This window comes from Gambusia affinis, linkage group LG07 (genome assembly GCF_019740435.1).
Source record: "Gambusia affinis linkage group LG07, SWU_Gaff_1.0, whole genome shotgun sequence".
Lineage (NCBI taxonomy): Eukaryota > Metazoa > Chordata > Actinopteri > Cyprinodontiformes > Poeciliidae > Gambusia > Gambusia affinis.
The window spans coordinates 16,763,178-16,790,608 of NC_057874.1; the positions used below are offsets into that span (position 1 = coordinate 16,763,178).

Sequence of the window (27,431 nt, forward strand, 5' to 3'; positions counted from 1 at the left end):
CTGAATAAATACACTGACATTTATTGCTGTGTAATATTCCTCTCTAAGCTCCCTGTCTTTGCGATTTAGGTGTCTGAGTCACAGTTTTAAGTAACATCTACTCAAATCTGGAATATTCATAAGCCCCACAATGTGTTTCCTCTGATCTCACACATGCAATCTCTTTTCTTTCTCTCTGTCTGTCTGTTTTCCCCCGTCCGTGGCCTGCCAGGTTACTATTTTGAGATTCGCTCCATCTGTGCCATACGGATTAATACCCAGGTGGGTTTGCTTGGTTCCTCTGATGCAGCTGATCCCTCAGTCACTGTTTTACTTCAAGCACCCATCCTCGTTTTGCAGCATTCCCAGTCTGCGGCTTGATGTATTTTTGTTTTGGGGCTGGCTGTGACATCGGCTACGTCTGTGTTTCATCAGGAGTACCTGGACGTTTTGGGGCGCCCTATGGTTCTGGCAGGCGGCGAGGCCAAGCAGGTTCAGTGGACCAATGTGTACCAGGACGCTCTAGTGAGTTTCTGAGTCTACTCAATCAAACACAGCAACTAAATCTTACACACTGGAGAAAAAGTATGAATTGTTTGAATATACATAAGTGGTTCTAAACTTCTTCTTTGAAGGGTCTGGGCCTGGTGGTGACGGGGACTCTGCCTGTGTTCAATCTCAGTATGAATGGAAACTCACAGGTAGCAAAACTTTGATTTTCCCCACAGTTTAGTTTGATCGTCAGAAGCTTAAAAGTTCAGATATTTCAGATTTAACATTTTTATGTGTTTTCTTCTAAATGATTTTTCCAGAATCAGTTGATATTAGGCGTCATGGGAGTGGATGTACATCTAGATGAGATAAAGCGACTGACACCACGCTATAACGTATGTACATCTTAATTTTGTTTTTAACTTGCTACACAGAGCAACAGAGCAGTTTAATTTTCTGTTTTTTTCTCTGGAACAGCTTGGAGCCAACGGATACATATTTGCCATCGACCCAAATGGATATCTGCTCCTCCATCCTAATCTCCAGCCGAAGGTGACCTATATCTGAGCACTGAGAGGTCGCTATGTTTCGGGTTTTTGGAAAGACTTATGTGATTTCTGTTTGACTCGTCCCAGCCTGTGAACCTCCCCGAACCCGTGACCTTGGACTTCCTGGATGCAGAAGTAGAGGACAGTAATAAGGAGGAGGCGAGTAGCACATAAATTCAAAAATATTTTTAGTTAGTAGGTCTCTCACCAGTCCTCTGTTTGTACTGGTGACTAAAGGACAGCGCAAACAAAAAAACCCAAAAAAATCGACTTTTTTTTTACTCAGATTCGACGACAAATGATTGATGGAAAACCAGGAGAAATGCAGATAAAAACTCTCATTAATTCTGTTGATGACGTAAGTAAATTGAAACAATACTTATATTTCCAGACTTCTTTGTTGCCTCAGTGCTGAAATATATTCCTCCAGCTAGTTTTATTTTTTTATATAAAAACTCCCACTCTAATGTCATCCTTCTGTCTGGCCCTCTGTTCTCCATGCAACTATCCATTGATGAAAAGATTTTTCAAATTGACAAAACAGAAAATTTGAATCTGTGTAGACACTCTATGTCTACCTTTTTCTATAGCTACATTTATCAGAGTTATCTACAGATTTCTTTTGACTGTGTGCAAATATTCTGTTGGTTTTAAGTAATAAATTGGTAATATATAAATAGAATTTATTTAAAAATCTATTTTTTTATGGTTTTAAAAATTTCATTATAGTATGGCCACCACTTGGTGTCACTGTACACCATATTACAGACAGTGCTCTGCAGTAGTCTTATGAAACAATGTAAAAGAGCCCACTTCAGTATCTTACACGTTACAAAATTGCACCTCTGACTATATTTAATATAGACTCTCAAATCAGATCAACTTTTACCCAAACTGAATGTCGGAGAAGTCGATGGATACAGAGTAAACTTTGCACACATAACCAGTAAGAGGTTTATGCTGTCAATTCTGCAGAACAGAATACGAAGTAGTTCTGCTGTGAAATAAGTATATGATTAGGTTTATGTAGGTGAGACATGTAAACATCTAGAAACAGACAAAGAAAGCATCAAAATCTGAAAATGCAGCTCTTATTTTACCTCATATTTTTTATATTTGAAACATTATTGGAGGATTTAGTACCTATTAATTGCTAAACACCAAAACTAAGAAATAATGCCAGGGATACATTGCAGTTTGAATAATAGTGAATGGGAGATGAAGTTAAATTTGTCGCAATTTGTCATTAATCTGTGGCAGGGGTAAATTAGGAAGAAAGAATTCTACCATATCAAATTTCACCTGGAAAAAATAATGAAATGATAGAGATTCTGAAAATAATTTTTAAAACTTTTGCAACAATGACATCTGTATGTTGACAAACACATCTGTATGATGGCAGCAATACATCGATGAGGCATACAGACGTTACACCTGGACTCCAATCAATGACACTGATTACAGGTAAACTCAAAAAAGAAAAAGAAAAAAAACTACATTATGTAGCTTTTCGTCTCCTGCTGTATCTCCTCAATAATTTCTCTATGTGTTGGGCTGCTGCCACCTGCAGTCTTGGTCTGGTATTACCTCCCTATAGTGAGAACTTCATCCAGGCAGACCTGAGCGATGTGATGGTGCAGCTCCAGTGTGAGTACAGGAAGGAGTTGGTCTGTGTGTCATAGCATCATGATAACCAGCAGAAGTGAGAGCTCAAAGAAGCAAATCTGTTTTGTGCTTTAGATATGCAGTCATTGTTGCCGAGCTCCTTTGAGTCCTCCGGACATGTTTTTCTGGCTCCCAGGTAACCATCCTTATACTTTCTTTGATTCTGTTTTAAAAGAAAGAATTAGTTTCATTCATTCTTTTGTATCTGCAGAGAATACTGCAAGAACCTGCAGCTTTCTGATAACAACACACAGTTCCTGCAGAACTTCCTCTCTCTCATGCTGGATATCTCCCCAGAGTCCGATGAATGTGAGTTCACACACACAGAGTTCATACCTTGGAGTTCGGGGCACACACAGATGGACAATCTGCCTCTTTTTTATTTTATAGGTGACCAAGGTCTCATCCACAACCTTATCCTGGATTCAAGGATTATTGGTCAGCTTGCGTCTCGTGTTTGGAAGAAACAGGATCTGAATGCGTGAGTCAGCTACACAGTAACCAAAAGAGCAAACACAAATCACAATCACCAAACAGACTAATGCTGACAGAATAATAATTACAGATACGGCTTCCTTGCTGTTTTTGGATCCACGCATGGAGGAATAACGCGCGTTTTTCCCAACATGTACGTAAAATCAGCAACAGAGGCAGAAATATTTTAAATGAAAACAGACATTTTTTGTTTTAGATGTTTCATCATGTGTGTTTCTGGTCCTTAGAGCTGCTGAGTTGTGGGACGAGGATCCAGAACCGTTTAATTCAGATTACTACAGAAGAAGCCTGGATAACAAAGGCTACATGTTCAGACCTTCACAGAGACCTTGTGCGTAACACAGCAAAATGCAGAATGTAAATCATATAAAATCATAACAGCTAAAGTGCAAATACAGTGATTCTCTCATGTGTTTGTCCTGAGCAGCAGATGATGACCCTTTTGGGGCTGAAAACGGCACCACAGGAATCCTGGTTAGTTCAGCTGTCGAGGTTGATTTAGGAGGAAAACTGCTCAAGCCTTCAGGTGAGAAACCATTTCACTCTGATATTCAGGAAACCACCTTACCTTTTTAATTTAAACATTTTTGCTTCCCTTGGTGTTTACTTGGTTTGTTCTCCTGGCTCACAGTGATTGGAGTGAAGCTGGACCTGGAGGCGTGGGTGGACAAGTTTAAAATCCTGGCCAGCAACGTGTCAGATAACCGACAGGGGTCACACAAGGTACACCACAGGCTTTCAGTCCTTAATCACAGTGTTGGAACAATCCAGCTTTCAGGCTGGTTATTGTATTTTATTTAGAACATTTTATTTTTTTCTCTTTACAATTTTCAGTGTAATTTTACTGGAGTGTGCTGTTTTAAATCTCTATGTAGTTCCTTTATAAGTGCTTGTTTTGTTGTTGTCCATTTCTGTTTTTGGAGTTAAAATTTTTTTTAAGCAAAGTTTTTAATCAATGTATGAAATGTGCTCTGTATCTATAAATAATGTCCATCACTCTTTTGATTTTGTTTTTTCCTGAATAGTGTGGACCATCCAGAAGCTGTGAGATGGACTGTGAAGTAAACACAGATGTAAGAACCTTTCCTTTTTTCAGTTATGACACCAGAGCTCATTGAGTAAATGGTAAATATTAATCTACTGCTGATCAAAGCAGAGTAGTCGGCTTTTATTTAGATGTAGCACAGTCTGCAGCTCTGGCTGTGTTTAATTGAGTTTACAAGAGGATGAAGAAACAAGTGGTAGCATAGTTTGAATTTTAAATCCTAGCCAGTGATTTGAATTGTTTTTTTGTTTTTTTCACATTTATAAACCAAGACTGTTCTATTTTTCTGTTCTTTTTGTAACACCTAATTGGGTTTGCTTTAATTTTTTATTTTAAGACATCAAAAAAAATGTCCATAGCAAACTCTCACCTTATAATTCTGTCACCAATTTGGTGATTCATAGATAAGTATGTACACAACACCCTCCAAGTTTATCAGCAACTCTGGTAAAGATTAGTAACAAAAAATCTAAGGAGAATATTTGACCATCAGTTTGTCACCTTATGAAAGAACAAAACTACAGTCCACCAGAATACTGATATTCTGCAAAGAAGAGTGGGTTTGCAAAGTAATTACTTTTACTTTTAGGACCAGGTTAAATTGGATAGTTTCTTTACCTTAATGTATTTCATTATCATTTAAAACTGTTTTTGGTATTTAGTCAAGATTATCTTTGTCTATAGTTGAAATCTTTGAAACATGTAAGTGTGACAAAAAAGAGACAAGCTGACAAATACTTTTTCACAGTGCTGGATTCGCCAAAGCTCATTGTGGTCTATATCAGATAGCAAGTGAAGAAAAGTGCAAAACAGTGAGGACATTTAGTTGAAGTACTTTTTAAAGTGTCTTCAATGGAGGTAGAAAACACAGAGGCCCAAACACTGATGCTGTTACAGCAAAAATTGAAGAAATGAAAACACCTGAGCTAACTGCTGCTACTGTTTTTGTTTTGTTTTTTTTGTTTTTTGCAGGACTTGCAGTGCTATCTCATCGATGATGGCGGCTTCCTCGTCATGTCCAATCAGAGAGATCACTGGAAACAGGTGGCTGTTTGCTTCTGCAGCGGTGGAATAAATCGGACATTATGTTTAATCATTTTCTGCTGCTTAAAGTGACGCAAAAACCTTAAGTACAAAATAATTGAATCATGTTTTCACATTTGTCCTCAGATTGGCCTCTTCTTCGGCGATGTGGACCCGTTCCTGATGTATGCGCTCTACAACAACTCCATCTTTGCTCGTCGACAGTCCTTCCAGTACCAGTCTGCGTGCGAAATGGTCAGCAGAAGCCACACTGGAGCAGCGCCAAGGGGCATCTATGTGGTGAGTCATACAGGCAGGGTTTTAAATGATGGAAGGCAGCTGCACTGTTGTCTTACTGTTCACTGTTTCTGCAGCCGTCCATAAGCGATGTCTTGAGCTTGGCATGGTGGACATCCACACTGGCATGGTGAGAGGTTTGCAAATCAACTCACACTGGAAGTAGCTTGTAAATCAGTCCAGATGTGCACATGATCCTGGTTCATTGTTGATTTACAGTCATACATTTACTATTTTGCTGATGTTTATAAAATGAACATAATTTTTTTTTTTTATGTCCTTCTGTTCTAGGTCTGTGATTCAGCAGCTTCTCTATGGACTTGTTTACAGCAGCTGGCTCCACCAAGGTGACCCAATCTGAGTGAAATACATGAACATAAAAATTTTCCAAATGTAGCTTCAGTTTTTTCTGGATTTCATTCATGATGTAGCCAATGCCGTAACCACACCTTGGTCTATTTATTTCCAGAAGCAGGATGGTTAAGATAAAGCAGATCTTTTTTACTCGTACTGACCTTTGAAAGTGCTTCACAGTAGAACTACATTCAACCATTTAACACAAAAAAACAAGCTGAAGTTGAACTCAACATGTTAACTTCAAGACTAGTACTCTCCACATTGAGCCACAGAGTCTTGAAATGCAGTATTCAAACCCATTCAGTGTTCAATGTTTAACGATTTAAATGCAAGAACATAGAGTCTGTTGATTTTGTCTTTTAGATGACATCTTTATTGATGCCTTTGAGACAAAACAAAGCAGCTGTGTGACCATCCAAAGCCAGTTCTACTTCACAAACACCACCAACTCCTACAACGTCCTGCAGGACTGTGGAAACTGCTCACGGTCAGCACTTTCTCCAGCATCAGCAAAATATGTTTGAGTGCTCTTTCTATCTGTGCACTTAGGCCAATTCTGTCGATATGGGTGGGCTAACTATCCATCAATGTCTCCCACAGGCTGTTCCATTCAAAGCGGATTGAAAACACCAATTTGCTCTTTGTGGTGGCTGAGACATTGCCCTGCAGCTCCTGTGAGATTGAGAAACTGTCCCAGATCAAGAGGGAGTGTATCCTTTCTGCCCTCTCACACTTCCTGCGCCGTTTTCATTTTATCTGAAAGTGGAAATTTCAAATGCGTTTCCAGTTGGCTTTCTTTAACTCAGTGCAAAAAGTTCAGGAGGAAAATCCATGTGAACTGCTGAGCAATGCGCGATATCGTAGAGGTCCAACTCCCTGCTTTGACTACAGTGCCTTAGTAAGTAGGAAGTGTTATATTTGTGCTTTAAGTTCTCACCTTAACATGAAGCAGAAAAATGTGATTATTTTGGTCTGAGAAGGAGATGGAATTGTTTCCTGTATGTGGAACAAATTAGTCTTTTACATTATTAAAGAAATTTTAATCACAATAATTCTTATGGCGCTTGGATTAAGAGGCCTAAAGTTCTTTAACCTTTTTTAAATTATTTTTTGATAAAGCTTGAAAGTTTGCTAAATGTTTGCATGTTAATAAACTGAGTAGTAGCAAACATAACATTGAATCGGCTGCATCAGGACAGAAGATACAAGATATTTTGCTGTTCATTCTCTCCATGTGCAGATGTGCACAACAGCATATGGCTAAAAAAAATGCTCCACTCAGCAAAAGTGAGTTAATGCAAGCCCAAAACGTAAATGTATGCTACCTAGTTTTAAAGTACTCATCCTTTTTTTTTAAAACTGCATATGCATCAAAAACAGGATTCGCAAGCTTGCAAACATAAGCAAAATTTTACTGTTTGTTTATTTTGTTTGTAAAATGAAAACACATTCAGAAGGATTTTATTTTGATGTTTTTCTCTTTCTTTACTCAGGAAAACACGTCAGAGTGTGGTCGAGGTTCTTCATTTCAGGCCTCTATAGGAACCCTTCTCTTCATTCAGCTCATTCTCTTTCATCTCTCACACATCCAAACACTCTGACATGTTCCATCTCCTCGGATTTAGGCTCGGATCTACGGAAGGTCAGATCAAACAGCAACTGTGATGAATTTTTTTCTTTTTCTTTCTTTTTGCTGACTACTCACAGTGTGTTGTGCTTTGATTGGAAAGCCCTGTAACTGCCCCTGATATTTTTTTCCTGCCTTATTGCTTATCCATTTCTTGGCTTTTTGAGGGCTCAAATGCAAAATCCTGGAAGGAAACGTGTCGAATGCATGCAACTTAACTTCGTTGAGAACATTAGCTTCTATTTCTGTTTTCCACATTTAACATTAAAAAAAGGTCACAGAGGCAGTCAAGGTTTACCTTAAAGAGGAGTGAATAACAATGAATTATAAACCTGCTTGTTTTAATATGCTTACAATTAACTGAGATCACAAAAGGTGTCAGAAGCACATTATGGAAATGTACCATTACAGGGGAAGTTCCTGCATTCCAACTTTGTACTGTATTTTAAAAACATTGCAGCATTTGTGTCTTACGGTTGTTTGTACAGAAACTGATCTGAGGCATTTATCATCACTGAAGCCTGTAAGTGTAAATATAAGAGTCAGGTGCTGAGTGAGCTTCAGACAAAAAGTTGTTGTTTTCTGTCCAGATAGGACTCCTTTGGCATTTAGTCAGTTTCAATACCAAATCAGCTCTACAACTGATCACATGCATGGAAAACAGTGTGTAAAGCTTTGAAATTTATTTGAGCAAAGAAAATCTGATTTAGAAACCTAATTTCATGCTGTGGAAGTTTGCTGAACTTTTACTGGTGAAAAAGTATTAAACATAAAAGATTTTCTTTAAGAGAAAAAAACAAAGCAAAAGAGAAAAACTAAACAGATACAATAATGTTCACTTTATCTTGAATGACTATTTAAAATAATTTCAGTACAAACAGGACCAAAAATACATTACGTTCATCCGTCCAGTCACAGTTTAAACATTTGGTTTGTGCAAGGTTGCTATTTCTGGTGGCCAGTGCACAAGACAGTACCCTAAAATCACACCAAAGATCAAGTTAGTTTGGCAAATTAACCAAACATTCATCATATTTTTAACAGAGGGAGTAAGACTGTATAACTGCATGCATGGATGCAGCAGGAGACATGCAAATGTGAAACAGATTCCAGGATTTAAACCCAAGGTCATCCTCCTGTGAAATAATAGCACTAACAACTGCTTCACTGTGTGGCTGCTGATTGAATCTAGCTAAAGAATAAAATGGTAAAATGCCCTTAATGTGGGCTGGAACTCCTGGACATTACTGTACCCATTAAAATAAGGGTTAAGGAAAGGATTATCCAACTATGAACTTATCTCTGAAGTTTTAGGAAGTCTACGTGAATTTAAAGCTAATGAAGATGCACCCCACTTTTCCACTTAATTATTATTCTAAGCTGTTACTACCACAGTTTTCACATCCATAGGTTTGAAACTAACTACACACCATGTTTCCTTTGTGCCTGTTTCTGTTTGCATGTTCAGTCCTCGTCAGTGTTCTCTCACTTCAGCACAAGAAGCTCAGTTATTGCAGCTGCAGCTGGTTTCACATGAATGGTAGATATGAGCCTTAACCTCACATTCACTGCAGTGTCTTTGACTCCAACTCTGAGGTTTGTTAAGACAGTTTGAGAAATGTTTTCTGGGTCGAACATGACAGGATCCTCAACGACTTCCCTCTAGTCTCCAGGGCACGTTTTCGTCTTGTACTGTATGTCTTTAAATTGAGCCAGATTTGACCACCCAAAGTTATTGCTCCCAAAATTTGACAGTTGTAACATGGGAAAAGCCAATATAATAAAAAATAACATATGTTTCATGATACATATCAGTAAAAAAATCTTTGCATTTGGTTTTGTCATAAGGTTAACAATAGAATTTAGGGGAAAGATTTACAGCTGCTCAGTGGGTTTTTAATGTCCAAGGAAGTAGAATCAAACAATGAGTGATTGGTTTAATAAACTATCAATGCATCAGCATAAATTATAACATTGATAGACATAATGGTATTATCCCCACTCTCTGCATTCATACAATGTTAGAAATGAATAATTCTCAATGTGTTTCACTTATACAATTACTGACCGTGTGTGACTAACATGTTTTATGCATTTGAGACACCTTTATGTAACTTGCATTGCCAAAATGTTGTCAATTTTGAATTTAGAATGTAGCTTTAGAAGGCTTTGGTGTTGTCAACCTCACATTCATGCAGTGCTTTGAAACCACATCTTGATTTTATTTGGCATGATTCACTGTGGGAGAACGTTTGTGTTTTATTATGTGTACCCTAAGAGAGACTTCAGTCAGGAGTCTGATTTTATTCTGAACTGAGTTTATACAAATACAAGCTTTTTGGTTTGTGCTTGGTCACAACATTTATACCTTACTATCACCTCAGTACAAGGGGACACTACAATACTCTGACACAGCTTCACATCTCACACAAACCCTATAATGCAACATCAGCCAATAAATCCAGCATAATTGGGTAGTACTTAGGCAAAGGCTAGTAAACATGTGGATTGGATTATCTGTGATTAAACAAAAACATTATTTTAACAGTTACATCAAGTGCATGTCAACCTGCACTCTAGTTATTGCATTACAAAGTTGCAACATTTTAGTTACAAACTTTTTTTTTTTTTTTTACTGATGAATCTAAAAAAAACATTCCCCAATGTGAAGAGGAAATATCATATATCAGAGATTAGAGTACACATGGTGAAATCCAGAATGAATCTCCTGCAGTGATTCACGCTCTCTTGTCTTTTAAAGTTGTTTTTTTTTTTCTGGCTGCTGACTTACCTGGGATGTATTTTAAAAGACCTTTCAAAAAAAGTACTTGTAAATTAATGTTTCTCTTTGTTAGCCTGGTGTTCAACCCTGCAGTGCCTTGCTGCACTAGTCATTTTGGATTACAGCATTGAATCTCAGCTGTGGACATTCAGCGTGAAAGACACCCTGAAGAATTGGAGCAGTCCAGCTTTAAAGCGTCCTAGGAATACTAAAAGATGCTCATCGTGGACACTTTTAAAAGGAGCACAGTTGTGAAAGATCACAGCAAGCGGACGCTCTGCAGAAACCCCCCGAAATTCTCTGATGGACAGAACCTTGCTGCCATCCTGCTTTGTCTCATTGATTACTACACTGTGGTTCCGTCTTAAATTAAAGAATAGACTCTAGATTTCTACTTAATCCCACCAACACACTCAGTTTGTATGTCAGACACCTATTGGAAAGATTTGCATATCATTTAGGAGTAACTGAATTAAATGAACAAATATCTACTTTAACAAAACGGACTGTTTTGCATCTCTTCTGGACCCAAGCATGACGGGAACGTGGAGAACAACGATCTTCTGTGGGTCTGCTGTAACTTAAGGGAACGTGAGTTTGAGGAACTTTGCAGCCTACAGCACAATGTTGACTGAGGCATTGATTTACTTTAAATGACCTGTATTTACTTGCATGATATTTTGGACATTTTACAGATATGTGTACATAGGTACTGATGAGTATTTTACATTCATGTCTGCATCCAGCTCTGCAGGTCTGTGCCTGCACCCTTTTCAGAAAAAACTGCACGTGAAGAGGAGGCTGCAGATTAAACTGAAAGTTTGACTTCAGTGAAGCCTACAGGGACTGACGGCATATTGAGGATTTAGGTCTTTTGCAGCAAATGAAAGCACAGAGTTTAAAGTTTAAAGTTATGAGCAACATACTGCCCAGTGAAAATCTCTTTTATGGAGAAAAACAAAAGATTAAAATTCTGTTTGAAACACTGAATGTTAATTATGCGTATCTAAGTTGTATATGAAAACAATACAAAGGCACACTTTCAGACATCCACCTACTTGCTTTGTTAATGAGAAATACAATGTCAGTATTGTTTTATTTATTTATGCAATATTTTATGTTTGTTTATTTTGAACCTTTTAATAACAGATAGAAACTGAATGTATTTGAAGTTTCTGAGGGCACAGGGAGTCTAAACTGATATATAGTAAATTACCCTGTGTGTTTACGTCCTCAGAGTTTTTGGAAAACAAACAATAAGATTGTTTTTGCTGTGACTTTGCTTTTCATTTTGCTGATGTCGTCGTTTACTCTGGAACATGTCCTCTCTTTGTGCCAGTCTCCAACACCACCTCATTTTGTACAGACAGTGTGACAGTCAGCAGAATATAAAGGATGAATTTGTAAAGATTTTGTCAGTCTCATTAAGGAATAGAAATTTAAATGTTTATATCTTTGGTGATTAAATGCTGTTGATATTTTTCACTTCAGCCCCGAATGATTATTTATTAGACCTTCATTTTAATGTCATATAATATACCATCTGAAATTGATCAATTTATGTTTAATACTTTATATTTTACCCAGCTAGACGTTAACTGAGTACATAATCCATTTGTCACTTTTTCAACTTGCACTCATAGTGACTTTTAAAATCATAATAATTTCAAGCTACTTATAATGAGTTTGAACAGTTTTTTAAATAAAACAGTAGTTAGTAAATTAGATATACATTCATACCCATAATAACTGAATGTAAACTTTTGACTATTTTACTTCAGTAACAAGCATCAATAGAAGAGTTAGATATGTTCATGTGAAAACGTGTTCAACACTTGCATTTCTTCCTCACTAATCCTGGCTTTACATTGTACACATTTGTCTCCTGGCTCTACAGAAGTCTTCCAGATAAAAATAGGGACTCCACAATACAATCATCCAACAGACATAACTGTGAGCCATCCTCTGGATTTTTATTTGACCCCCTCTTTGTGCAAAAGGTGTCTTCTGTGTTGTTTTACAACTTGAGTTAAAATATTAATAATAAGGAAAAAGCAAATTATGTGCATGTTAAACTTATACAATTCACAGAGTATGTGCATATTTTCCACTCAGGAAATGTACTTCACGGTGTGTTAGTAGACGAACCTTAAGCAGATTTTACACTCAAGCCTTTAGGCTTATCAACAAGGGCTCTTAATGCAGAGCATCAAGATTGTTTAATGGCTATTTTTGTCCTTGGCAAAAGACTTGAAAAATATTTCTGGTCATGGGTTTTGGTTATGTAACCGGATCCTTTCTGTGTTGTGCTGGTTTTATTGAGTGAACAGGCCGTAACACGGTTTGTCTTTAAAAAGGATGGTTTCTCGATTTATTCTAATGAGAACAACATACAGAGAACAACCGTGTTATGGGCTGCCCGCTCCAAGTCCTCTCCCACAGGACAACATGACTAAAGGGCTGGGGGGACCATGTCTCACAACTTTCAAATAAGCAAAATAAACCTTTTTAAACAACATACCTGACGAGAACAACATACAGAAAATAACCATGTTATAGACTGCCCGTTCCAAGTCCTACACAAAAAAAGTACATATCAAAAATTAACTTAATAAATCTATAAATAAAATGGATATGCATAATGAAAAGAACACACAGCCTGGCAGCCATCTGCTTTCTGTTGTGGTATTTGAATGAGTTATACCTTCCGTCCATCAGGCATTTAGATGAAAAATAAACACCATACACCTCTCCCACAGGACAATATGACAAAAGAGGAGGGCCTAAAGGGCACAAACATTTTAAAGACAGTACCACAGAAGAAGAAATAAAAAGGAGGGGTTTCCGATCTTAAAGTAACAAGGTTAAAACAGTGACAGAGTTTTTTAGAGGTGTTTCAGTCAAGTAAGGAACAATAGAAATAACAATACAAATAACCCCCCAAAAAATAAAAAAAGACATTTTGTGTAATTATAACAAAAGAGAAATACAACCAGGTTACATTTACACTAAAGTACTGTCTTCTTGTTTATGATTACTTATCATTGTAATATTTACAACAGTAAAATATTTATAATTTTTACTGACTGAGAGTCAAGGCAAAATGCATCTAATAACATTAGCTGTAGACTGCACTTAATAAGATCAAATGAATTTGAACTGTGCACAGTATATACATGCAATAAGTAAGCACTGAAAACCTTTAACATCCTGGGGCTAAGTTTGTTATTCGCTCAGTGAAAGAAAAATATTTTCTTCTGATCTTATTCTATCGGTACATTCTATTGAGCAGCACTTCCTTTACTTTTGACCAAGAGACCATCAGCAAGTGAGGATTAAACTTTGAATTTACAGCAGATGATAAATCAAAAAGGCAGTTTTTGTTGTCAAAATGGGAATATGCTCTCACTTGTCTTGATCTTGGGAATCAAGAGGGATGAAAGACGATAGGCAACAGACCTTCAAAGCTTTGAAATAGATGGGATGTTTGGCTTCAAAGACTCCATAAACCACCCATCCTGGCAGCCATCTGCTTTCTGTTGTGGTATTTGAATGAGTTATACCTTCCGTCCATCAAGCATTGTTTCCTAACATGGCTTCAGTAGGCATAAGCCAACTTATTTAGCAATGATATCAGAGGATCAGTGTTTGGCAAAGCAAGTTGAATCTTATTGTCATTTTAATACATCATGCTGACCCCATCTAGCCACACAAACACTACATCCCACATGAGAAAGACAAAAGATGGAGAATTCAGGAGAGGTGAAGATGTCTTTCCTGGTAAAATGTACATCTCTCTTATCTATCTAATGTCAAATTAAATTTACCTTTAAATATTTGTTTTACATTTACTCATTATAAAATATGTGTCTTTAACATCAATTACCTTTTAAAGTATATGTGTGTGAAACTGAAAGATAGTCAATTTATGTGCATTAAGGCCTTTAAAATGTGTTTCTTTGTGACAATGTTTTAAAAACTCAGAGTAAAATTAAGGAAGGGTATAGTTGGATAAAGAAATAGAGACTTTTTAGTTAGTGCAAATGTTATACAGATGTAAATTTGATACAGAGTACATCAAGTTCTCTATATAGAAGAAAGATGACTAGTTTTTAACTGCTATTTGGGAGTCTATATTTAGAGGAAAAGAAATATACCATATTTAACTGTGTTTATGAGTGAGAAATGAAAAGATCCGTAATAAAATTCACAAGCTGCTGAATTACTCATGTATTTTTGTTGAAAATAAACTTTAATCATAACACCTAACTCAGCAGACAGAGTGTCACAAATGCTGACTTATTTTCAGTAACATGTGTTGGGAGGAGGCAGCTGTCAGGAAAACAGGCTACAATCTGCATGCCAAACTTAGACAATAAAAGACTAGAAAAATGTCTGGTCTGATGATTCTCAATTTCAGCTGCGACATTCAGAATGGTGGGGTTCAGAGTCTGGGTCCTGTATCAATAGGTCTCAAGACCATTTTTTGATGGTCTCGAGACCAAGACCAATCTCGAGTACTAAAACACTGCTATGAACAAAAACCTGACAAGGTGGTCCTTGTTTTGGGGGCATTTTTGCATAGAACTCACAACCACATAAGGGCAGGATTGTGTGTGTGCGCATGTGTTTGTTTATAATACTTGTAAAGGACTGCGCCACAACATTTACCAACAAAATGAGGTCATTTGTGGAAAGTGAAGACCCCTGCCCCCTGTTTTTTTTTTTTTTTTCAGTTCCACTGAACTCTGTTAGGTAGTTTTAGAGGTAAGGTGTGAATTAAGTTCGGGTTGGTTAGGGTTGGGAATAGACTAGTAATGGTTAAGTATTGGTAAAAATTCTGGGTTAGACATAAATGCAGTTGCTAAAATGATTCAAAATTAATAGAAAGTCCTTAATTTGTATAGAAGTGTGTGTGTGTGTGGGGTGAGGGGGGGGTCAGCTGATGGTATTAACCATTTATTGTTCAAAGAATATTAAGAGGCAAAAAATCTGTTGAATAATTTATTTATTGATAAACACTTAATGAGAGCATATCAATGAAAAATCATATTTTATGATTCTCATTTGTTCTCCCATCAGGGTTCCAGCTTATTCTTCAGACTCTTTTGCCTAAAAGTACATACAAAAACAATGAATAACACTTAAACTGTCACTGAAAAGTTGCAGCAACCTATTAAAATGAAACTACTTCTGTTGACAAAAGTGTTTTTGTACTATGTTAGTTCAATGACAGTAAATTTTACTTACTTTTCCAATCTCTCGACTCTTGGCCCTCAGCTTGTTGACCTGGGACTCTGCGATGTCAGCACGCTCCTGAGCCTCCTCCATCTCATGCTGGACCTTCCTATATCTGGTCAGATGAGCATTGGCCTGCTCCTCCTGGGAACCAATTAAACGAGAAATGTGATGTAAAATAATACTGAAAAATGTATTTTTGAATGGCTCATGCCATAGTGTTTGTGAACTGAGCCTTTGACTTACAGCTTCCTCAGCCTGTCTCTTATATGCTTTAACTTTCAGCTGCAGTTTGTCCACCAGATCTTGAAGTCTTACAATATTCTTCTTGTCCTCCTCTGTCTGTAGGTAGTAAGTGATAAATATATTGCGCTGCATGCATAAGGAAAATCTGTAAAATTATCAAATGTGAAAAGATTCCAACCTGATAGGTGAGCTCCTTCACTCTTCTTTCATATTTGCGAACACCTTTGATGGCCTCAGTTCCCCGTCGCTGCTCGCTTTCAACTTCCCCCTCAAGCTCACGCACCTGATATATGAATAAGAATTGGGTTAAAAAGCAAAGAACATAACAAGTAGGGATACAGTTATAGTATAATCAAAACAAGAAAATAAAGAAATACCCTGGCTTCCAGTTTCTGGAGCTGCTTCTTGCCTCCCTTCATGGCCAGATTTTCAGCTTCATCCAGACGGTGCTGCAGGTCCTTCACTGTAACCTCCAGGTTCTTCTTCATCCTCTCCAAATGAGCACTGGTGTCCTGCTCCTTCTTCAGCTCCTCTGCCATCATAGCAGCCTGAAATTTTCAGGAATTTGTTTCTTTTCAGCTTCCAGAGTTTCCCTATATAGCAGCACTTCTCAATATCGGTCCTCAGGCCCCCCTGCTCTGCATCTTTGAGATGTGCCCCTATTTCAGATGATCCAAATGATTGCATTACCTCTTCTGCAGGCATCAAGTACTACAGAAGCCTGTTAACCACTCAGATTCAATCCACGTGTGTAGCAGCAGGGATACACCTAAAACATGCAGGGCAGGGGGGCCTGAGGACTGGAATTGAGAAGCACAGCTTTATAGCCAGAACTCTTGCACAGAAAAGAATTAAGATCACTCACATCAGTGATGGCCTTCTTGGCCTTCTCTTCAGCATTTCTTGCCTCCTGAACAGAATCCTCCACCTCACCTTGGATTTGTACAAAGTCAGACTCCAGCTTCTTCTTGGTATTAATGAGGCTGGTATTCTATAATAAAACACATGTCAAATAAATATCAGGGACTGATTTCTTTAAGTTGTATCTGCACTTCTTAGATAAATACCTGAGAGTGCAGCAGTGTAACACGTTCACTAGCATCCACCAGCTCCTGTTCTGCCATTTTGCGGCTTCTCTCCGTTTGCTCCAGAGCAGCTCTGAGCTCCTCGATCTCAGCAACCATCAGGATGTTCCTGCGCTCCACCATCGCTACCTGCTCTTTCATCTCATCCTGGCCTCTGATGGCTTCGTCAAGATGAAGCTGTGCATCCTGAATTTAAAAAGTTGGATAGTAAAACAAGCTTTAAATACTTCTAAAAGTGGGTACTGTATCATAACTGTCTGACTGGCTGTACCTTAAGTTGTCCCTGAACGTTTCTCAGCTGCTTCTGGGCTTCTGCCGCCTGCCGGTTGGCGTGGCTCAGTTGTATCTCCATCTCATTGAGATCTCCCTCCATCTTCTTCTTGATTCTCAGTGCGTCGTTCCTGCTCCTGACCTCAGCATCCAGAGTACTCTGCATGGACTCCATCACCCTCTGGCTGTTCCTCTTGATCTGCTCGATCTCTTCATCCTTTTCTGCAAGTTTTCTGTCGATTTCACTCTTGACTTGGGTAAGCTCCAGCTGGACACGGAGAATCTTAGACTCCTCATGCTCCAGGGTGGCCTGTATATTTGTGAAACTGCTATTAATGTCAACAAAAAAGTATTCAAATACATATGTTTTAATACTAAAGCGTATGGTCATGAGTTGACGATTTTCCTCTACTTAAAGAGAAATGAAGTAAACAAAACATAACTAGTAATTTAAAGAACAAAATAATTTTACCTCTGCCTCTTCTAAAGCTGTCTGGATTTCAAACTTTTCACTTTCTACAGTCTTTTTTCCTTTTTCCAGTTCATGGATTGTCTTCCCTGTCTCACCAAGTTGTTCAGTCAAGTCTGAGATCTCCTCTGTTAAATCAGAGAAAAAACTTTGTGTTTAGCAAGCTAAAGAAAATCGTGTATTGTGGAAACTCCTTTGTCTTACGTTGCAGGTTCTTGTTCTCCCTCTTCAGAGTCTCCAGATGGTCCAGAGCTTCTTCATAGGAGTTTTTCATTTTGAACAGCTCAGTACTCATTGAGCGAGCCTCTTTCTGAGCTCCCTCCAGCTCAGCCTGGCTCTCCTCATACTTCTGCTTCCACTCTGCAAGGACCTGAGGGTACGGCAAACTTAGTTTTCTTCCTTTTTTTGCATCATTATTCTTGATTAAGCAAATATTTTGTACCTTGTCAAAGTTCCTTTGCTTCTTGTCAAGATTTGCAGCCAGAGCATTAGCTCTCTCCACGTCGATCATCAGGTCCTCCACCTCACCCTGCAGCCTCTGCTTGGTCTTTTCCAGAGAGGCGCATTTTGCATTCACAGCCTCAATGGACTCTTCTGCATCCTGAAGACGCTGGGCGAGCTTCTTCCTGCAGGGAGTATATTTGATTTAAAAAAACTGAAATCCTTTGCAATTTCAAATCATCATCATCATCATAAGAGTAAAAGTGAGACTTACTTGGCCTCTTCCAGCTCCTCTGTGCGGTGAATGGCATCAGTCTCATACTTGGTTCTCCACTGAGCCACCTCGCTGTTAGCCTTGGACATAGCGCGCTGCAGCTCAGCTTTGGCCTCCTGCTCCTCTTCATACTGCTCTCTGAGCAGATCACAGTCATGACGAGACGACTGAACCGCATGAGCCAGAGCATTCTTGGCCTGTCATCCAAAGAGGAACAGGATTAATACATGATACTAATCATTTCTTGTCAATTTAAGATATTTTTGTCCAGCTTTTTTCTCAGTAATTGTTACCTTGACTTCCTCCTCTATATGCCTTTTCAGCTCTTCAATCTGCTGTGTGTACGCTTGTTTGCCTCTGGTCAGCTGGGACACAAGACCTTCTTTCTCATCCAGCTGACGAGCAATTTCCCCTGTTTAAGAAAATTAATCAGCACAAGACAGAAAATCAGTTAATACATCACACTTGTGTGAAAGTGAGATGTTTAAGTCAGAGAAAGCACAGAGATGTAAGGAGCTATTTAAAAGTAAAATATATTTTACATCTCTGAAAATTTTTGTGGTTCACTCAGGTTGCCAGAGAGCGAGGGAGAGCAAAACTTTCAGGATACAAAAAGATTTAAAAATAAGATTTTATATACAAATGAGATTGTATATATCTCATTTGTATATATACATAACAGTGTGTCAGAAGGAAAAATAAATATTCTTATGAGCTATTGGATCTTGTTTGCCTTCAAAACAAATTGTAAACTGCATTTTTTTTCTACATCCTATAACAGTGACAGTGCAAATATATATGAAACCTTTCAATTAATTTAATTAAGACAGCTTACCAGTGGCACTCATTTGCTGGGTGTTTAGGCTAATTACAGTATTAATTGTCGAGAGGCATAAACCTGAAGGTTTACAGTCTGGATTTAAATAAAACTAAGGTTCATACCATTTTCAGTTTGGAGTCTAGCTCGTTGTGCACCAATATCATTCAGTTGACGAACATTCTCGTCATTCTTGGCTTTGAGTTCACTCAGCTGATCCTCCAAGGTCCTGCACATCTTTTCCAGGTTTCCCTAATGAAAGGAAGCTGCTTTGGTTAAACTGAATTGGTTATGATGTGATTGTTTTCATGGAAATGTCCAGAATCCTCACCTTTGCTTTTGCAATGGACTCCATGTTGCTTGAGAGGTCGTCGATCTCCATCTTGTATTCACTTTTCTCTTTCTCCAGCTTCTGTTTGACTCTCTGGAGGTTATCGATCTGCTCTCCCAGCTCCGCCACGCTGTCGGCCTGCTTCTTACGGAGAGATGCGGCCGTGGCCTCATGCTGCAGGGTGGCCTCTTCAAGGTCCCGGCGCAGCTTCTGAAACTCAGCCTCGCGCTTCTTGTTCATCTCAATCTGAACAGCAGTGGCTCCTCCAGCTTCCTCAAGCCTCTCGCTGATCTCCTCAAGTTCCCTGGAGAGATCGGCCCTCTGCTTCTCCACTTTGGCCCGAGCAGCTCGCTCAGCTTCAATCTCCTCTTCTAGCTCCTCAATACGAGCCTATAACAAACAAGGTTATGAGAAAAAAATTTGAAGGATATCTAAATGATCTCTCAGGTATCGAGTCATACCTGCAGCTCCTTTATCTTTTTCTGTAACTGGACTCCAAGTGACTGCTCGTCCTCAATCTTGTTGAGGAGTTGGCTTATCTCAAAGTCCTTCCTGTAGGTGGGGAAGTAATTTTAGATATTGTCTCAGCAGAACGTTAATGAATGTTTTTTTCCCTGTAAATTCTTACTTCTTAATCTTCTCCTCAGACTGCTGCTTGTCATTCTCCAGATCCATTATGGACTCCTGGGCCAATTTCAGATCTCCTTCCAGCTTTCTTTTAGCTCGCTCAAGATCCATGCGGAGCTTCTTTTCTTGCTCTAGAGAGCCTTCAAGCTGATGATTGGATAGTTTTATTTTTAAATACATGTTTTTTACAGTATTAGGTTGGTTGTTGAAGACACCTGTAACACTTACATCATCCACTTGCTGCTCCAGTTTTGTCTTGGCTTTGGTCAGAGTGTTGACTTTGTCTTCTTCTGCCTGCAGATCATCCAGTGTCTGCTGATGGGCCTCTTGGAGGGCTTTTTTCTCTTTTGTCAGCTTAGCAATGGTCTCATCTTGGGAGGCCATTTCCTCTGTGAGGTTTTTGACCTGTAAAGTTTTCCATAAACCTTAATGACCTCGACTGTTTAAATGTCCATAGGAAAGATTAGGACCTTAATAAAGACCACAGTCTAACCTTGTTTTCAGTGGCATGTTTCTCCTTTTCCACTTTGGCCAAAGTCAGCTCCAAGTCATCGATGTCCTTCTTCAACTCAGAGCATTCGTCCTCGAGTTTTCTCTTCTTTGCTGTCAGCTCAGCATTGATCTCTTCTTCGTCCTCCAGTCTCTCAGCTGTCTCTTTGAGTTTGGCCTCAAGCTGGATTTTTGCTTTGATGAGCCCCTCACACCTTTCCTCTGCATCAGTCAGATTTTCACCTTCCTAAAAGCCAACAAGAGTCCTTTAGTTAATCAAATCAGTGGATGAATATGTGATAATTATTAGGCAAACCTAGGGAAATTATGAGACTTACAGACTGTACTTGTAATAATAAATCATTCTTCTCCTGAAGGAGAGAAACCATCTTCTCCTCCAATTCTTTCTTCTTAGCCAAAGCCTTTGCCAGCTCATCTTTGGTCTTGGCAAAGTCTTCTTTCATTTGGGCCATCTCCTTCTCCGTCTCTGCACTCTTCAGCAGAGGTTTGATCTTGAAGTACAGCTTCATCCATGGCCAAGTCTTGACGTTCATGAATGCACGGATGTTGTACTGGATGGTGAAAATGGCGTCTCTGAAGAAATAAAACAGAAATTTAGCTCAATTCTTGAATATGCCCATTTAAAAATATTGAAACTCTCTGCAAAGAAACAGATAATTACCTCCTCTCCATCATCTTGACAAATTCACGCCTCATGAGGAATCCTCTGCAGACAGCTTGGGTCATTGTTACCAGCTCTGCCAGCTTTTCATCTCGCATTTCCTCCAGAACTCCCAGCAGTCCAGCCTTGAAGAACACCTGAACGCCAAAAATATTTTTAGGAATTTTAGTTACAAAGTATTGTCTTTAAAAGTGTTGATAACTTTACCTTAGTGTGTCCAAACTTGTACTGAGAATGGTCAACATCAATAGAGCCCAAAAGTTTCTCAGAGGCCTTCTTGTTGTCAATGAACTGTCCCTCAGGGATAACACTGGCATTCAACACTTTGTATCTAAAAGCAAAAATTCCACACATCTAGTCAGTCAACCAACTTCAAAACCTATCATCCACCTAGCCACCTATCATCATACAGCATCTTCACTCTTTGACAACCTTAATATACTTTTTTGTTGTTCTAAATTCAGTCATGGAAATGACAAAGCATCCGGGGCCACAAGTCTGAAGAAATCTTAAAAGGAAAACCTGTTAAAATAATGAGAAATTCCTTTTCAGTTAAACACTTTTAGAATCTGTAAAGGTAACAATTCATGCACCTCTGCTTGAAGTCACCATAAAGGATCCTGCTGGGGAAACCTTTCCTGCAGATCCTGATACCCTCCAGCACACCGTTACACCTCAACTGGTGGATGACCAAGAAATTCTCCATCAGACCTGTGTAACAAAGATTGAACAAAATCACTTTTCTCAATACAAGTAGAGCTCACAGAATATATTAAACACTGACATACCTGGAGTCTTAGACTCATTGGGAATCAAGCAGCGCACAAAATGTGGATGTGTACTCCTCAGATTGGTCATCAGCTTGCCCAGATTTTCCTAAAGAGGAATAAAAGGTTTCAGTTAACTAAATGCAATTAACAAAAATGCAAAAAGAGACAATCCTAAAGCTCACCCTAAACAATGCAGACACCGTCTGGAAGGATCCTCCCTTCTTCTTGCCACCTTTCTTGCCACCACCCTCCCCTTTCAATAAAAAATACAATAGCAGAAAAACGGTTTTGTATTTCATCACATATTGAGAAATGTGACTGTAATGCACATAAAAACAAAGAATGTATACCATCTCCAGCATGGTATGCATATAGGTAAGCCAGCAGCTTTGATGATGACTTCTGGTAAAGCTGGACCACCGTGTCATTCAGGGGGTCCTTGTTCTTTTCCAGCCAGCCAAGAACATTGTAGTCCACAGTGCCAGCATAGTGCACCAGAGAGAAATGAGCCTCAGCTTTGCCTTTGGCAGGTTTTGGTTTCTGGAAGGGAGGACTTTTTCCCAGATGTTGGTCATACAGTTTGCTCTTGAAGGTCATGTCTGTTGCCTTGGGAACAATACACTCTTCTTCAAGGATGGAGAAGATGCCCATTGGCTGTCAAGATAGCAAATAAAATAACTACAAGCAATGTCAATGCATCAAAATGATTTCCTGTGTTGGTCAGTATGTGTCTGAGCTTGTTGCTGACCTTCTCAATGAGCTCAATGCATGCAGCCAAGTCCATGCCAAAGTCAATGAACTCCCATTCAATTCCCTCCTTCTTGTACTCTTCTTGCTCCAGGACGAACATGTGGTGGTTGAAGAACTGTTGCAGTTTTTCATTGGTGAAGTTGATGCACAGCTGTTCCAAGCTGTTGAACTGTTGGAAGACAGACTCTGTTAGATATTGACTGTGCAGGTTCACTGATTTAAAGGTTAATCCCAATATTACTGACATCAAAGATTTCAAAACCAGCGATGTCTAAAACACCAATAAAGAAGCTCCTTGGCTGCTTGGTGTCCAACATCTCGTTGATTCTGACGACCATCCATAAGAACATCTTCTCATAGACAGACTTGCAGAGAGCACTCACTCCATTGTTGACCTGAATTTAGGCATGATATACATCACATTAACTTGACGTGAAATTAACGTATCCAGAATAAAATAAACTTATCAAACTTTGGCAATCATTAATTTGTAGATCGTCTGAATTGATCACCTGGGGAACAGTTTGACCTTTGGTCACCATCTCATTTCCAACCTTCACTCGGGGGTAGCACAAAGCTTTGAGCAAATCAGCAGAGTTCAGACCCATGAGGTAGGCGATTTTATCGGCCACTGAAAAAAAAAAAAAAAACTCAGATGTTCTTCAAGACAAAATCTGGATGACATTGAAACTTCATTGTTTGTTTTATACCCTCAGTGCCATCAGGTTCAGCCTGCTCTTCCCGCTGCTTTTGCTTGAACTTCATGTTTCCATGATGCATCACAGCTCCTGTAAGCTTGTAAATGTTAGATTTTTCTTCTCCAGTGAAACCCAGGATGTCGATGGCAGTCTGTGTTGAATCCACAAAAATTCATTTATCAGTTTATAAAGTATTTAAAAATGACTTTTGAAAAATATAGTTATTTAAAGATGATTTTAAATTGAATAATTCTTACATCAGTAGCAATGAACTCTTCAATGTCATCGATGCTTTTGACAGTGATTTCACCATGACTGATCATGGGATAGTCATAGGGATTTGTGGTAATCAGAAGAGCCTCTAAAGAAAACACAAAGTTAATCTCCGTAAATATCAATAAACTAATTATGAAACGTATTCTATATACATAGCCTGTGGTAAGACATTGTTAACTTGTGGAGTAATTCATTTGTTTCTAACCTATTAGCTCGGGTTTGTGGCCTGTTGTGAGCTGATAGAAGATGTGGTAGCTCCTCTCAGCAGACAGCTGGAATGTCACTCGAGATTTCTCCAGCAGATCTGTGTAGATTCACATTATCAATTTAAAAAAATATCTTTATGACTATAAATAAAATGCATAAGAAGACTTAAACAGAAAGTTTTACATGTTTCAATATCAGCTGAAGCCAGCTTTCCAGTTGACCCAAAGTGGATTCTGATGAATTTTCCCTGTGAGGAAACAGGAAAGTGTTTTATTTAAAATGCTGACAATGATTGTTTTCACCAAAGTAACAAGAGACAGTTTCAAGTTGAACTCACAAAACGGGAAGAGTTGTCATTCCTCACAGTCTTGGCATTTCCATAAGCCTCCAACAGTGGGTTGGCTGCAATGATCTGATCTTCCAATGAACCCTGGAGGCGAAATTAATCTCATTAGTTGAACAGTTCCAGTTTGTGTGTTTGTATAATTTGATTGTTTTGCAACGTCACTGACCTGCATTTTTCCAGGAACTGGCTCAGATTTCTTTCCACCAGCTACTGCGATTGTCGCAAAGTACTGGATGACACGTTTGGTGTTCACAGTCTTTCCTGCACCAGATTCTCCACTGGTTGGAAGATGCATAGTTTAATTAAAAAAATAGTGATGCAATCAATGATGAAAATACCTCAAAATATTTGGCACTTACGTAATCAGGATGGACTGGTTTTCTCTGTCTGTAAGATGGAAAATGATGCACAAATGTCAGATGGATGTTTGAGGTGAAGCTGCTGTATTTATGTATTGGTTATGAAAAGTGTGGTACCTTGGAGCATGAACTGATAGGCGTTATCAGAGATGGAGAAGATGTGGGGAGGAGCCTCAATTCTCTTCTTCCCTCTGTATCCTGCAACAACCACTGTATCGTACACTGGTAGCCACTTGTAGGGATTCACAGTGACGCAGAACAACCCAGAGTAGGTCTGCAGGGTCACAGAGGATCATTCATGATGCATGTTTCCTTGCAGTCATCATCTGTTTCCACATTATGTATTTAGAAAAACTTACGTAGATCATCCATGCTGCATATCGCTCTTTGAGGTTATACAGCACAGTGGGCTCATTGAGGTGGGTCATCATGGCCATGTCCTCAATCTTGTCAAACTTTGGAGGGTTCATGGGGAAGATTTCATCTTCCTTCACGGTGATAGACTGGTGCAGACAGAAAAGTGTTAGAGGCAGCAGGCGTATTGGGTTTTCACAACTTTTTCTGGAGAATGCAAATAAAAAGTCATCTGTTCAATAGAGGACTTATCAAGAGAAGCAGAGCAGTATAATCAAAATCATTCAAAATGCTTAAGATTGTTGTCAACCTGACTGCAGATGCACAGTGTAATGAAATATCTGCAACTGTTAGTGTTTAGAAATGGAAAGTGTGATAGCCACCTTCCCACAAAAAGTCTCCACAGTGGCTTTGCCGCCCTCCTTCTTGACAAGTTTCCCCTTTAGGTACATCTCCTTGGGCTCGGTCACATAGTATGCTGTTTTAGCATCAAAGGGAGCATTCTGGGCTTCAATTCGCTCTCTTTCTGGCTTGCGGAGGAATATGGCCGCAGGGCCAAAACACTCCATTTCCGCGTCCCCACTCATGATGACGGTTTACTGGAAGATCAAGATGCAGTCAAATACTTCAATTGATATGTGACAAAAATTCAAGAACAACTGGAGCTTGACCGGTACCACACAGACGCTATTACATGAACAAATAAGTAATTCTAAGCTTTTTCAAGTCAAACAGACACATTTTGCTAATAAAAACAAGATTAAATACGCCAGCATTTAATAACATACATAATTGCAATTGATTTCATTACCTACACTCTGTTAGTGAAATGATGCTTAGGTGTAGGATTTCTGTTGGTCAGACTCATTGCACCACTTAAATGAACTATATATTTAATTCCCTGTGCATATCCATTGTGAACTATGGAAACTAAAGGGATTTATATACATTAGTAGAAAAAACTAATTTACTAAATTATTGAAAAATATAAGTAGAATTAATATATTCAAAGTTTAAGTTGTTCAAAAAGCAAAGGACAGATGCTTACTGCATTAACTACACAAAATAGAGTTTGAGACAGTTGCATGCATAAGGACACTTGAAGTTTGAGGAAATCAAACCTACAGATATCCTTCTTCTAGCGTTTGGACACAATATTGAGTTAATTTCAATGATCCAGTTTGTACTTCTTGGTAAATGTATTAAGGATTTCACATTGGGTTTTAAGGCAAAAGAGAATGACACTTTCTTGCTTCCACAGGTAGTAGATGACATTACACAAGAGACTGTTATCTGAAAGTCACAATATACAAATGTTGCTATATTTTAATTGGGAAATTGTCAATATAATTTCAAATGTGGGATAGTAAGAAAGATTTTACTGCTAAGCAGCATAGAGGATGATGTCACTGCCTTTAAATCCGAAATTCGCATTTGATCAAAAACAGTGCGTTTATGCAAACAGTTAAAGATATTAAAAAATTAATTATTAATTAAAAGTCATGTGCATTGTGACCTGCTTTAAGGTTTAATTATATTTCTTGCTGAAAATGAAGGGATGTAGTTGTCATTCAAAGAGACAAATACCAAGTTATCCAAAGTCATGCCACACATCTACTGGATGAGATGAATGTTGTACAAGTTAAATACTTGAAACACCACAAAGATGCAGGTTGAGTTAGTGACCAAAGAATCGCAACAGGAGTAATATCTAAAAAAATCCCCTGACAATGTAGAGCTGCGATACCAGAAATAGTTTACCTTCTCCTCTTGACCCAGAAGAACAGCTGGAGGTGGTCTTTAAGGGGTTTACTGAAGAAAGAAATATTTCACTCAGCAGACTGTTTACAAACCTTCCTGTTGGAAAGACACTAATCTGGAGTAAATTGCTGGCAAACACCTTGGCAGTACATGCCCACCATGCCCTGCATTGTTTTTTAAGCTATTGGCTCTCCTTCTGCTAATAAAAGCCTGTAACTCACTCACCTTGTCTGGTTGCCTGACAGTCCTTGGAGGCGTCGCTGCCTTCCTTCTTATATAGGCAGATCAGTGTTCACTCAGCACAAATCACTTTCTCTATTTGGTCATGTTGATTTGTCCTCTGATTGAGTATTTTTATGTCTCCACCTCAGCTTTGTCTGTTGTTTTATTTCTCCACAGATCAACACAGCAGTTGACCACAACTTGGGTACTTTAACGTCAAAAAACATTTGATGACGATGGCAAGATTTTACTGACATTAAACAAAAGAATGTGGTTTATTTCTTTTTATAAATGATATTTGATGTATTTGTACCAGATAAATTGAGTTGGTTATTTGTTTTCTGTTTTCAACTTCTAACATACCATCAAATGTAATTTAGGTTTTTACATGAGATATCACATTAGTTTC

General features: G+C 38.6%; 2 protein-coding genes across 4 annotated transcripts in view; one reads left to right on the forward strand and one right to left on the reverse strand.

The window, feature by feature from the left end:
• cacna2d2b (calcium channel, voltage-dependent, alpha 2/delta subunit 2b) overlaps positions 1-11,800 on the forward strand; it is a 37,257-nt gene extending 25,457 nt beyond the window's left edge. Inside the window, exons 14-39 of one of the 3 annotated variants that reach the window (XM_044123021.1) lie at positions 212-261; positions 415-504; positions 615-680; positions 792-866; positions 949-1,023; positions 1,107-1,178; positions 1,306-1,377; positions 2,422-2,483; positions 2,590-2,666; positions 2,760-2,820; positions 2,896-2,993; positions 3,075-3,165; positions 3,250-3,312; positions 3,407-3,510; positions 3,607-3,705; positions 3,811-3,902; positions 4,205-4,252; positions 5,197-5,268; positions 5,395-5,547; positions 5,622-5,674; positions 5,836-5,891; positions 6,265-6,388; positions 6,502-6,611; positions 6,717-6,799; positions 7,395-7,543; positions 10,384-11,800. In XM_044123021.1, coding sequence (XP_043978956.1) covers positions 212-261; positions 415-504; positions 615-680; positions 792-866; positions 949-1,023; positions 1,107-1,178; positions 1,306-1,377; positions 2,422-2,483; positions 2,590-2,666; positions 2,760-2,820; positions 2,896-2,993; positions 3,075-3,165; positions 3,250-3,312; positions 3,407-3,510; positions 3,607-3,705; positions 3,811-3,902; positions 4,205-4,252; positions 5,197-5,268; positions 5,395-5,547; positions 5,622-5,674; positions 5,836-5,891; positions 6,265-6,388; positions 6,502-6,611; positions 6,717-6,799; positions 7,395-7,502 — 2,054 coding nt within the window. In that variant the 3' untranslated portion in view covers positions 7,503-7,543; positions 10,384-11,800. Of the gene's footprint in view, positions 1-211; positions 262-414; positions 505-614; positions 681-791; positions 867-948; positions 1,024-1,106; positions 1,179-1,305; positions 1,378-2,421; positions 2,484-2,589; positions 2,667-2,759; positions 2,821-2,895; positions 2,994-3,074; positions 3,166-3,249; positions 3,313-3,406; positions 3,511-3,606; positions 3,706-3,810; positions 3,903-4,204; positions 4,253-5,196; positions 5,269-5,394; positions 5,548-5,621; positions 5,675-5,835; positions 5,892-6,264; positions 6,389-6,501; positions 6,612-6,716; positions 6,800-7,394 lie in introns of all 3 variants that reach the window. The other 2 variants (XM_044123022.1, XM_044123023.1) reach the window with 2 other exon arrangements.
• Positions 11,801-15,301: 3,501 nt separating this feature from the next.
• LOC122834520 (myosin heavy chain, fast skeletal muscle-like) lies at positions 15,302-27,044 on the reverse strand. The gene is made up of 41 exons (XM_044123026.1): positions 27,026-27,044; positions 26,801-26,851; positions 25,423-25,638; positions 25,045-25,188; positions 24,803-24,959; positions 24,686-24,713; positions 24,493-24,604; positions 24,318-24,410; positions 24,164-24,227; positions 23,979-24,077; positions 23,755-23,858; positions 23,510-23,648; positions 23,312-23,430; positions 23,045-23,194; positions 22,798-22,968; positions 22,400-22,703; positions 22,232-22,302; positions 22,068-22,155; positions 21,873-21,990; positions 21,487-21,610; positions 21,280-21,416; positions 20,936-21,191; positions 20,602-20,844; positions 20,337-20,513; positions 20,110-20,255; positions 19,943-20,033; positions 19,482-19,871; positions 19,276-19,402; positions 18,627-18,745; positions 18,334-18,530; positions 18,061-18,244; positions 17,823-17,988; positions 17,622-17,746; positions 17,151-17,459; positions 16,862-17,065; positions 16,660-16,785; positions 16,172-16,342; positions 15,973-16,077; positions 15,795-15,890; positions 15,561-15,692; positions 15,302-15,422 (listed from the first exon to the last, which is right to left on the reverse strand). Exons 3-41 carry the CDS (start codon positions 25,624-25,626, stop codon positions 15,402-15,404), a joined length of 5,811 nt encoding a protein of 1,936 aa, XP_043978961.1. The 5' UTR covers positions 25,627-25,638; positions 26,801-26,851; positions 27,026-27,044; the 3' UTR covers positions 15,302-15,401.
• Positions 27,045-27,431: the final 387 nt, after the last annotated feature.